Below are 12,569 nucleotides of genomic sequence, written 5' to 3' on the forward strand. Positions count from 1 at the left end.
CGATTTCCGGTAAACGTTTGCCAAGTGTTAGGTGGTGCCTGAATCCAATGAAGAGTGACAGTTGAGTCCGACCAGAACCAGCAAGGAATCCCCCCCCCCCAGACGTGCAGCACAAAGCTCAAGCCGCGGCAGACTAAGCCGTTTGAGTGGAGCAACCCGTGATTTTGCCGCGACGAGCTCAATTTTGATTTGCCCATCCTTGCCAGTCGAACGAGCGTAAATGCATGCACCATACCCAACTTCGGACGCATCCGCAAAAACGTGAAACTGTGTAGAGATTGCACCGACCAGAAAAACGAACCGAGGAATCTTTTAGCCTTCCAAATAAGACATTTGCGTTGAGAATTCTTCCTATTTGGTCGCAATATCCATCGGAACGGGATCGTTCCAGTCGACAGTGGATAGCCAGAGATGCTGCATTTTGATTTTCGCCAATGCTACGACAGGAGACACCAATCCAAGCGGGTCGTATAGTTTCGCAATCGCCGAGAATATGTTCCGTTTCGTCCAAAAACCGTCGTTAGTAATTTGCTGTACTTCGATGCAAAGCTGATCAGATTCTGTTGTCCACCCTACTCCAAGCGTTTTAATTTTCTGTTCGGGATCAAAGTGCAGGGTGGTTTCTCCTCCCAGTGCTTCAGTGGGCAAATTTTCTAGCTCTTGTGGGCAGTTCGAACACCATTTCCGTAGATCGAGACCTCCTTCCGCCAATAGGGCTTGAACTTCCTTTTGAAGCTGAATCGCCTCTTTGATCGTGTCCGCCCCCGAGCGAAAATCGTCCATATAGAAGTCTTCATCTACGGCCTTTGCTCCAAGTTTGTATTTTTGGCTGCCGTCTATAGCCAACTGCTTCAAGACACGAGTGGCGAGAAAAGACGATGGGGCCAAACCGTAGGTGACAGTTTGCAGCTCGTACACCTGAATTGGATCCGAAGGATTGAAGCGCCAGAGAATGCATGAAAGCGAAGTGTCGTCTGAGTGAACCTGAATCTGCCTATACATTTTCGCAACATCAGCGACCAAAACTATAGCATGTTTTCGGAAGCGGAGCATCAAACTGAGCAGGTCGTCTTGAATCGTGGGACCAGTTAGTAGAGCGTCATTAAGAGAGAAATTAGTTGAAGTTTTAGCAGACCCATTGTATACCACCCGTACTTTAGTTGTAGTACTCGACTCTTTAAAAACTGGGTGATGTGGAAGATAGCAGACCGTTTTACCTTCGTCGAGACTAAGGTCGTCCACGCCGCCGATGCATTTCATATGACCTAACTCGATGTACTCCTTCATAAAGTCCCCGTACTGCGAGCGTAGATTTGAATCCTTTGCCAGCCGTGTTTCAGTTTGTAAAAACCGTCTTAAAGCCATTCGTTTCAATTCACCTATCATTTTTGCAAAATTCATCTGCTTAGGGTAGCGCACAATAAACCTGCCAGTTTCGTCTCGTGTGAATGTGCACGCAAAAGTTGAAGTCTTGTACAATCCTTGTGTCTTCCCGATTCGCACAAATGTTGCACAGAAAACGCACAATAAATGTGTGAAACGCATAACGCAACAGTTGTACTGTGAATACATTGACATAGAATGAAATCAGAATATGTATCATATACCGACACTTTATTTCTCACGACGAGTGTATTAGTGACTAGACTAGACACATCACATACAATTTGCAGGTTGCTCTTTCGCTTCTCTTTCGGTTCGGATTGCGACGCGCAAGGCGATATTTCGTTGCTTCACGAAATGAGCGAGACACCCCTGCTGTACATACTTGATACCAGTGTTGTTAGTCTCTCAATCATACTGTCGGTGCGTGCTTGCTGCTATGAATGCATGAAGAAGAAGAAGTATCTCGAAAGCGTGTGTGCAAAAGACTTGAAAAGCGAAGCATATGTCTCGTCCTCAAGCAGAAAGGAGGAGAATGGTTTTGCTTCTCGCTCGCTTTGCAATGCTGCTTGATACCAGTTGAAACTGTTTAGGTGTAGTAGTTTGGAGCTGCCAAATACATTGGAGAAACGCTAGAGCATTAATTGCGTTATGCCCAACACGCAATCATTGTACTGGTTCCGAATTACATCAACAATTGCGCTAAAAACGCACAATTATGTACTGGTTTCGCACCATCCAACTTTTGCGTGTGTTCACGAAATGTGTTTCGCAGTACTCTTCTTCCTGAGAGCGGGGGGTTTTAACCGGTAGTTCTTCGACTATCCAAAACTTTTCGATCGCCTTTTCAAGAGAGTCTAGTTTCGTTATGTGACAGCTAACCAGTGTTGATTCCTTCATGCATTTAGCTTCGCCGGCCACCACCCATCCGAACACCGTATTGACGAATACTGGTAGCGTATTGTCGAAATTTCGCACTTGCAGCCGGCCACCATCGCGTACATGAAACTCGTAAAATTGCTGCGCACCCAAGATTAAATCAATCGGTTCAGAAACATTGAAACTGGGATCGGCCAAGACCATGTCAGGGGGAAGTTTTAAATGAGCTAGCGGTATCGAAACAGATGGCTGGTCGCTGGTGACCTGCCCCAAAACCAAGAAATCCATTGACGTTGAGAAATTCTGCACTCGAGACGCAATCGTGGTGGAAACTTCATATGCTGTACGGCTCCGAGATTGTCCAATTCCAGTAATTTCCACCTTTTTGTCCCGCCGTGATAACTGCAGTAATTTACACATATTTTCAGACATCAAGTTGACCTGTGATCCAGAATCCAGAAGCGCCCTTGCTTGGTGGGTCCTTCCCCATACGTCTTTCACCTTGAGCAAAACCGTTAGCAAAAACGTGTGCGACCTAGGTTGCCCCATCACCACATTAGAAGAGATTGATGCCACCGAACTAGAAACCGATTCACCAGAGTTCAGAGCACCACCGGTTGTAGTTGGAACAGAAGAATTCACGTTGCTCGCTACTGAAGTTGAATTAGGATTAGAAGTAGAACCAAAACCAGGAAAACCAGGATGCAGCAACGAATGATGCTTTTTCGAGCACGTTTTGCATCGATATTTGGAAGGACAATCGACAGTTGCTGCAGAGACGCTTAGAATTTGTGAGCTGCAGCCGTTTGTCCACCGGCAGGCTGGCGAAAGTAATCCAATGTTTCTCACTGCAAGCGAAGCAGTTTGAGGGAGTATTTTCGGTCGCCGAGTTGACCGAAACTTTAGTGGGACGGAATTTGCTACCACTGAACGATGTTGCCGTTGAAAACATATGTTGATCGACCGAAACCGCATCCAAAACTCTAGTTTGCTTCTTGAGAAATTCGACCAACGATGCAAAAGATGGCTCTTTGTCCGGCGTAACATTTTCCTCCCATAGTTTCTGCATGACGTCGTCCAGTTTCGACACCATCAAATGGACCAGCATGGCTCCCCAACCGTTCGTCTTCTCTCCCAGTTGGTCCAAAATTTTCGTGTTACGTTCAAAACAGTCGATAAGATCGTGTAAACCAGCCGCTGATTCCCTCTTCATCCGAGTGTAACCGAATAAGGCATTCAAGTGTCGCTTTTTTGAGGAGATATTTGTTCGAAAACCTGTCGACTAAACTTTCCCAAGCAATCCTATAATTAGCCTCATTCATCGCATAAGAATCTATCAACTTAAGAGCATCGCCTTTTAGAGAAGCACGCAAGTAGTGGAATTTTTGAATGTCGGTTAGTTCCTCAGATAATTCAATCAAGGCCTTAAACGTGTCGTGAAAAGGTAACCAATTTTGAAAATTGCCGTCAAACTCTGGCAGATTTATTTGAGGAAGTCGTACGGAAGATTGAACATGTGGAGCTTGATTTGTGTGTGTAATGGTGGTATTTGGTGTCGCATGCTCTTGTGGTAATTTTCGCGCCAACCCTGCCCTTACCTCGTAATACTTTTCTTCGAACTCAGCCCGAAGTTGCTGGTGGTCTGCTATGTTCTCCTCACTGTCGTCAAGGCCTTCGATGTCGTTTTGAATCTCCTCGAATTCCGTATATTTCTGCTCCGATTTTTCCATGCGAACCCTGACTGCTTGCTCATCGAATTCCTTTGTAGTTTGCAGATATTGGTCTAGTCGTTCTACGCATTGCACCACGTAGTTTCTGCTGCGCACCAGTCTCTTGTACTTCTTGGACGTCGTCGCCATGCTCACTGCACCGTATGAATACTTTTACCTTTATTTATTTATTTATTTATTTCGTCAATCATAGTAGACTACATCTTAAAAACTATTGCTAACATCACAAATATAGTTATGTAATTCTAGTGTTCAATATTTTTCTAAGAGCATTTCGTGACATCGTTAAATCAATAACTTCACAATATTTATTGTAAAGACTCATCATACTATTAACTGGCCCGGCCATGGCATATTCTGTTCTATAAGAATTTAATACGAGATTTTTTCGCGTTCTTAATGAGCGTGTAGGAGCATAAAAGTTGAGTTTTCGAAGCAGATTTTCCGAACTTATGCGTTGTGAAACTATATCGTTGACAAGAGTTAGCGAAGCAATTTCTCTTCTTTTTTCAAGCGTTTCTATATTGATAAGCATGCAACGCGATTCATAACAAGGGAGAGGAAATGAATTCCAACCTAGTTTTCTTAGTGCATATATCAAAAACTGTTTTTGTACGGATTCGATTCTATTGGAATGGACGTCTTGATAAGGCGACCAAATAACACTACAGTATTCTAAGATAGATCTAACATATGTAACAAAGAGAGTTTTTATAGTGTACGGGTCTACGAAATGATAACTGAACTATTTTATAAAACTTAGCATACTGTTGGCTCTATTGATGATCGTATTGTAGTGATCAATGAATGTTAACTTAGAATCCATAATTACTCCTAAATCTCTAATTTGATAACACCTTTCTACAACTTGATGTGCAAGAGTGCAACTGGCATGTTCAGGATTTCTTTTCCTTGTGTAGGATATAATATTACATTTTTTTACGTTGAGATCAAGGAGACTTTTTTTACACCAAATGTAGAAAATGTCAACCTCTTGTTGGAATTGTTGGATGTCTGATTTGTGTTTTATTTCCATGTACAGTTTCATGTCATCGGCATATATCAATACTTTGAGACGATTCAACACAAGGGTAACGTCATTAACAAATAAAATGAAGAGCAAAGGGCCTAAATGGGAGCCTTGTGGAACTCCAGATGTCACTTTTACTGGTACAGAAAGGTGTCCCTTAAACCTAACCGTTTGTGTCCTGTTCGTCAAATAAGATTCAATCCATTTAAGTAGGCCTGACTCAAATCCCAGTTTTTTTTTAATTTGAACATAAGCATGAAAATATCTACTCTGTCAAAAGCTTTACTAAAATCCGTGTATAGAGTTTCCACGAAGTTGCCTCTGTCCATAGACGCAAGAGAGAAATCAACAAATTCAAGTAAGTTGGTAGCCGTAGACCTCCCTTTGTAAAAACCATGTTGGTTACACGTTATGCGATTCTTTACTTGATTAAATATTTTTTGGTTTACGATAGCTTCAAAAAGTTTAGGAATACATGATATTATTGCAATGCCACGATAATTTTTGATGTCAGATCTCTTACCTGACTTGAAAATCGGTATAAGAAAAGATTTTTTCCAGACTGATGGAAACTGTCCGGACGTAAGGGATAAGTTGAAAAGCCAAAACAAGGGTTTTACGAAGGCAGGAGCAAGATTTTTCATGAGTGAGGGTGGAATTCCATCTGGACCTGGACCTTTTGAAGCGTCCAGTTCTTTTAGTGTTGCGAGGATTTCTTGAACAGTTATTTGCTTAATAGATACGTTATTTATTTGTTCATGCAAGTGCGAGAAATACTCAAAGGACCTGACTTCGTCGCTATTTTCATAAACGGTTTGAAAAAAACTCGCAAACTTGTTGCAGATTTGCTTTGAGTCAGTACTGGCCAAGTCTTCATATTGCATGCGAGATGGGAAGTTATTAGACTTCATTTTATCGTTTGCAAATTTAAGAAACTGTTTTGGGTCTGATTTTATGTTATTTTCCACCCTTGTGTTGTAGTTCTCATACGCAATAGATATTTTAGTATTCAGTTCATCACAAATGTTCAAATATTTGTCCAAATTTCTTTGGTCTTTAAGTTTTTTGTGAGTTTTATGAGCTTTTGGTTTCGTATTCTTTAAATTTTTGATTTCTCTGGTGAACCAAATGGGATCTTTTGAGCTAACCGTTTTCTTTTTTGATTTTGGTACAGTTGAGTCTAAAACACTATACAGTGATGTTAAAAAATTATCAACCGCTTTGTTCATATCTATTTCATTTTTTAGAAGTGATTGCCAGTCGATGTCAGTTAATTTACGATTGATTAGTTCAAAGTTTGCTTTAGTGAAGTCATATTTATATTCAGGCTCATGATCAGAGGGTCGTGATCTCTCGGTATCAATCATTAGCGAGTACTCAATTGCAGTATGAAATTTTTCATTTTTTTTTTTGCTTTGTCAACACTAAAATCTTCCGTGCAATTGGTGAATAAAAAGTCTAAAAAACAGTTTTGCGCATTCCGGAATATCACGAAGAGCAGCCAAAAACTGTAAAAAAGCAACCAGAAAAGCACCTTCGAGAAAAAAATATCGTTCACTGGACAGGAACTCACCTGGTGAGCCTGTCTAATAGGCCTTGTATTATGGTTATCTCAGTTTCCCTCGTTTGGCGCGCGAAATTGAATTCAGCACACCAGCACAGCCCAAAGCGTTCACGTAGGGTTGAAAGAATCCTGCGTCCACCAAGTTGAATTCTAGATCATCTTTCCGAGTCCAGTCTTAGTCCCCAATAGCACCAAATCGATGAAAAAAATATCCGGCCACCAAAACTCCGTCGAAGTAGTGAGACAGTAGAACCACAAATGTATGAAATCGGACAGGTCCTCACCTTGTAGGCCTGTTCAATAAGCCTTGTATAATTATTCAATGTCTCCTTGATCCCGAAAAACCATTATAGCTGCACAGAGAAGTTTAGCGTACGAAAACGTGATGGCAGCGCCCAGTGAATTCACCTGTACATTAGTCGCGATGGCGCCTCTACCTTTGTTAAAGTTGAATATGGCACCGATTCAATTCCAAATGGCGGCTCGGCGTCGGTATCTCAAGGGAACGCTATCCTGGTCACGGCACCAATGTTGTGACCTCCAATATAGCGATATTCCGCGACTCCGACGCGAATCCCGAATTCTAGTAGCATAAAATTGCGCTCTCCCTATCTAGTCGAGCTTATTGCCTAACTTCACACCAAAGCGCCAGTATGCGAGTAGCTCCTTTTATTCAAGCACTCACTACACGATTTTTGTTCTACTGTTGATTTATTGGCTCAAAAAGATTTTACACTCTAACAACGTTTATTAACTATTTAAACTAACTACTAGAGTTTTACAACTAATCTATAATTAATTTTGGTGACCAGCCGTGACACTTGCTATTGGGTTGATCGATAGTAAGAAAGAGGGATCTATGATGGTGGAATGCCCTTTTATAACGAGGCCAGAAGCATTGGAATATTGGGCTGAGAGAGATTGGTTGATTTGCTTGTAATCGTGTCTTTGGCTAAGTATGGCAGATGATGTGTCTCGGCTAAACTACGCCTACCCTACGATTGCTACCAACGGTTATCAAAAACTACGTTACCGACAGTACCCCTTCCATACCGTGAATCTACAATTCAGATGAGGCGAATGGGTTTCCCGGAATGGATCACGGAGTGGTTATTGCCCTACCTAAATAGTACGAGGGTGGTATCCAAGACACGACCGCATGTTTGACGTAGGACTACGATAGTTTTATATTTTATTTAGAGAATTCAGACTTTGTTCGATTTAACCACGTTTCACTTTCGACACGGTTCGACTTTGGCACGCATAAGCCAAAAACGATCGGTTATGTTTAATCATAATCTTTAATTTTCTTGTTTTGCTTTCAACCAATTCAAACTCATCAACCATCAAAAGAAAGCCATTTTGTCCATTATGTTGCCGCAGCCGAAACCAAAATAGACATGATCAAAGCAGTACTTAATACCGTGCTATACCTCTAATTACTCGGAAGGGTCATATCAAGTGTCTAGGTCGTTGAAGGCTTCATGCGGACCTGTCCCCGGTGCGTTCCGGATACTTTCAGATTATTGAGCATAAATCCATCAAGCGACACCTCTAACAACTTACAATCCTAAAACTAGTTCGTTGGTGGCCACATATTGTTGAGGTCATATGCCACCAGAAAGTCATAAAAAGAAAAGCGTTTACTTTTAACATGGTCCGATTTTGACAACCGAAAAAATTCTGATTATTTATTTAAGGACATCTATTTGAGAAGAAAAAAAACTGTTTTTAACATTGATGAATACCTTTCATCCTAATGCTTGTATTTATATGTTTAGTAATAGTTTCTTGCAGATGCTGATGTAATATTTTTGTAATTGAAAAATACGAATATGAAAGTTTAAAACCTAACGTCAAGATGCATATAATTTGGGTTTTCTCTATACCACAACCGCGTAATGCAACTAGGATTGTCAAATTGAATTTAATTTATTTAACTGGAAACATATAACCATCAGTACAGCTTAAACGAGCTATCTGAACTATCTGTTTAAAAATCTTTACGAAGCATATTGGTTTTCAATTGTCTTTTAAATAGCCTATATTTGGTCATTTAAATAAATCTGAGAAAAACAGAGTGTAGAATTCTAAAAGACAGCAACTCAATGCAACTTCTAATTTTAGGAGATTGAAAAAAGTTTTTATCATTAAACATGGACATGAAAACCACTACGGTTGCAGTTCAAATGCCATCTACTCTTCACGACAACCAAAACGAAACGAGCAACGGGGTAGCAAGCTTCTGATTAGTAGAATGTTCACGATTTTTAACTCAACTTTTGTTTAAGAGATATTTTAATTATTGTATAACAATCTTTCGCAATATTCTACCTGTCGATTAAGACATCGGTGTTTGAAATCTGTTCAGGGGTAGTAATACAATAAGCACTTTAAAACGATGAGAAAACATCTGTTGCAGATATATAAAGCGAGCTCGTGATTGGTTGAAAGCTGCAAAACTGAACTAGAAAAATGGATTTCAACTGAACTTTTTACTAATTTACTGTTCAATGTACAATGTAAAATGATATGTCAATCATTGTATCACATGCTTTGGAAACCGTCGTCGTTCGATCAAAGCATTGGTGGTCAAAATCCGTTCAGTTGTAATCACATATTGGATGCAACATCCAACATCGTGATATACTGTTGCGTACAGAATTATTTTATCCCCGGCCGCACAGCGTAGTGTGCGAACACGCACCACTGTACGTCGACAGCAGCTACATTGTTTCCACTTGGCTTGACTGCACATAAATGGCAATCGAGTGCTACTGCACTGACGACGAGCGACCGTCTTCTCATACATGGCTCGGTGCAGTACTGTTGCCTGTGTCAGCATGTTTTCCTTCAAGACATCAGTTTTAATAACATTCTCACAGCAGATCGTTTAATTGTCTGATAAAGGAGGCTGTTACGAACTATCCGTAAAAGCTTCACTTTCAAGACATCAAAATAGTCTAGGTTCATGGAAGCAAATATGAGTTGACCTATTGGAACGGGGAGACCCTGTCAAATTTTTTTTTGCCACTGAATAGAGGTTGTCATAGCAGGCAGTTGGTGTCCACTCATGAAGTCTGTGCCAGGAGTGCTCGCATGTGATTGGTACATTGTTCGTGAAAATACGAACTTGAAACTTTTCATCAAATTTCACTGTTTAACAATTAAGTAACAATGATATATGAAGAATCACAAAATTGTCCATCATTTTATCAATCCAACGACATATTGATTATTGTGATCCATCATGTGGTTACATCAGTGTTACCGTTTGAAATCTTTCATTCCAACGTTACATCTTGGTTTTTAGTTTCCTCAGAATGTATCTCGATATAGTGCGGTTAGACGTAGTCCTACGTCAAAAATCGGTTTTGCATACATATTCGTTAACTTCCCTCATTCTCACATTTTTCACATTACAGCCGGCGTACTAGAGATGGTCGAGTTTCGGGTTTCACAATTTCGGGTTCGGGTTTTGCAAAAATAAAATTTTCGGGTTCGGGTCGGGCTCGGTTTTAATCGAAAAAAAAAAACGGGTTCGGGTCGGGCAAGGATTTGAAAAACATCAAACATATTCGTTAATCATCTATATGCACTGATCTCATCGAGCAAACTACGCTACGCTGATGATTTGAAACTCTTCCGTGTCATCTCATTTGCGGCAGACTGATAAGGAGATTTGGATATTCCTATACATTCTCGTGACTCAATTTATTTGTGACCCGAGAGTTTCAATTGATTCAAAACTCAAACTGTACTTATCGTACAACATGCAAAATGTGCCAAATACAATATCGATAGCAAATTCTCTCAATTAATCTAGATGATCGAGACCGCTATTAGCCCCACAGGCGTTAGCGTGCGATATTTTTTGTTTACTTGAAGACTGGAAACATGCTGTTTGGAAATAACTAACTGCTTGACACAAAAATGGCATGTAGAAAGTGATCAACTTTGTGCCAAAAGCTAGTTTAGCCGTAATGGTTTTAATTTCAATATATCACAATTAGAAATGCGAAAAGCGTAAGGTCGTAATGGAATTGTCAAAGATTATATCTGTTGCAAATTTGGTGAGTCTGTTATTACACCGATTAGACGTGAATAACAGTTTTTCAAAAGAATCCAACATAAGAATCATTTATGAAAGTTTTTCTAAATAGAAACGATCCAAGTTACATAATTTGCATCGGGCATGGTGCAGTATGAGACGGAGCTGCACAATGTGTCTATTCTTTGTCTCAAGAAATCTTACTAGTGTTGACTAGAATTATGCACAGACTAGTTCGGATCAATATTTTCTAGCAATTACAGAATGTTGGTTTTTTTTTTGTTCCTGCACATATCTGAACTTACAAACTTCTCATTTCAAATCGCCGTACAAGGTAAAAAGTTCATTCTCTTAAGTACCTCTCCGTAACTTAAACACCCAAACATTTATCGTCAAATTTACGGTCTCCACTGGTAACACCTGTGAATGAAATATCACCTCGATTTATTGCTTCTTCTGCCCAGCCATGGTCAATAAACAATCGAAATGTTGCGCCAAACTCGTGTTCCATGCAGCCAAAGCAAAACTCAACTTCCCGGTTGATGTCCATTATCCCCCGCCACACACACATACAGTAGGTGAGAAATGACACGGCTAGTCTGTTTCGATCTTCGATATACAAACCTGTCACCCTGTTCGCGGTGCCCCCGTGACTCAAGTCGGGTTGCGAGCGAGCCAACAATTTCCACTCTACTCGCCTTCCACTTCGATCGCACCTTCGGTGACCGAAATTTGCTCCTGTCTGCCACTCAATTCACCTAGCGCCTTCCATTGAAAGCCGCGACTCTATTCCTGATTATTGTTCGGAAAATGTTCAACTCGATATGTCGTCGAATCGCACAGCCGATCGCACTCCTACACACCCATCGGACGGATTCCCGAGAAAACTGCGGCCCGGTTTTTCCTTTCGTCGAAAAATAAGCAAATATTCGTCAGTCGGTTTCGCCGAATGTTTCACTTGTAGTGCGATTATTTGCTCAGCGGAATTTATTACCCCACGGGCACATACAGTAACACTGCAGCTATTTTCCTAGCAATTACGGAATTTTCGGCTTGAGTTATTGCTTTTCCCCGATGCAGTTGAATAGCGAATCTGATCACGAATTTTACGGTGACTTTACCAAATCGTTAAACACATCGAATTAACAGCTTCTGTTCAGCTGTTCGTTTATTATCTGTTTTCACCACAATATCCTTTCGCCAAACAAACGCATTCACAAAGTTAATTAACATTCACACTGGCGGCTGGCGTGTACTGCATTCACATCGCCGTACTGTGTTACCGATTCTAAATTTATATGAACAGCAACTTTTTTAGCCTCGTTTCACACTTGCCCAACATGGATGGGATCGAAATTTGCTGCGTCTTCTTCAAATTCTACCTATCCAATTCAAAATCATGCTTCTAAGCACTACTGTTGTACTTCGAATGTGGCACTCCAACTAATTTTCTCCCTTCACACCACAAAAAAAAGGCCAAGACGATCCCACCGAGAACGGCACTGCCAACGCACGCACGGTTTTTCACCCGGTTCGATCGGCCCGAAAGAGAGAAGTCAACTGAGCAGAATAAGCATCGTGGCTACAGTCTCCGGTTCAGGGGGCCTGGTGAGTGCGCGCGATCGTGTCACGATCGATCGAGTCACGAATTGCGCTGAACGCTCTCAATCATTCTCTCTCGAGGAACGGACTGTACCACACGGCGACGGCAGGACTATTTTTACCAGTGCGGTGCACTACGGATCGCACTACGACATCGCCGCCGGATCGGTCGGTGTGGATTGGGGGACCGCGCACGGGAGTCGAAAACATTTTGAAGGGGGGTTCATGTTCGTATTAGTTGCGACATGGCAGTCGCGGCTTCGGGGAAACATAATTGCGGTGGATTTGTTTTGCACGATGTCAGTTTGCTGAGAAATTGTTACTCCTCTC

The 12,569-nt window shown here is 41.2% G+C and overlaps 2 protein-coding genes across 2 annotated transcripts in view; both read right to left on the minus strand.

Annotated features, from left to right (window-relative positions):
• LOC129720113 (serine/threonine-protein kinase meng-po) overlaps positions 1-12,208 on the minus strand; it is a 68,872-nt gene extending 56,664 nt beyond the window's left edge. The window contains exon 1 of the mRNA XM_055671535.1: positions 11,262-12,208. The gene's annotated coding sequence lies outside the window, so the exon portion shown is untranslated. The remainder of the gene's footprint in view (positions 1-11,261) is intronic.
• Positions 352-4,121, minus strand: LOC129720625 (uncharacterized). Its single transcript, XM_055672113.1, has 4 exons — positions 3,861-4,121; positions 3,112-3,508; positions 2,119-3,032; positions 352-1,299 (listed from the first exon to the last, which is right to left on the minus strand). Exons 1-4 carry the CDS (start codon positions 4,119-4,121, stop codon positions 352-354), a joined length of 2,520 nt encoding a protein of 839 aa, XP_055528088.1.
• Positions 12,209-12,569: the final 361 nt, after the last annotated feature.

Source organism: Wyeomyia smithii, chromosome 2 (assembly GCF_029784165.1).
Source record: "Wyeomyia smithii strain HCP4-BCI-WySm-NY-G18 chromosome 2, ASM2978416v1, whole genome shotgun sequence".
NCBI lineage: Eukaryota > Metazoa > Arthropoda > Insecta > Diptera > Culicidae > Wyeomyia > Wyeomyia smithii.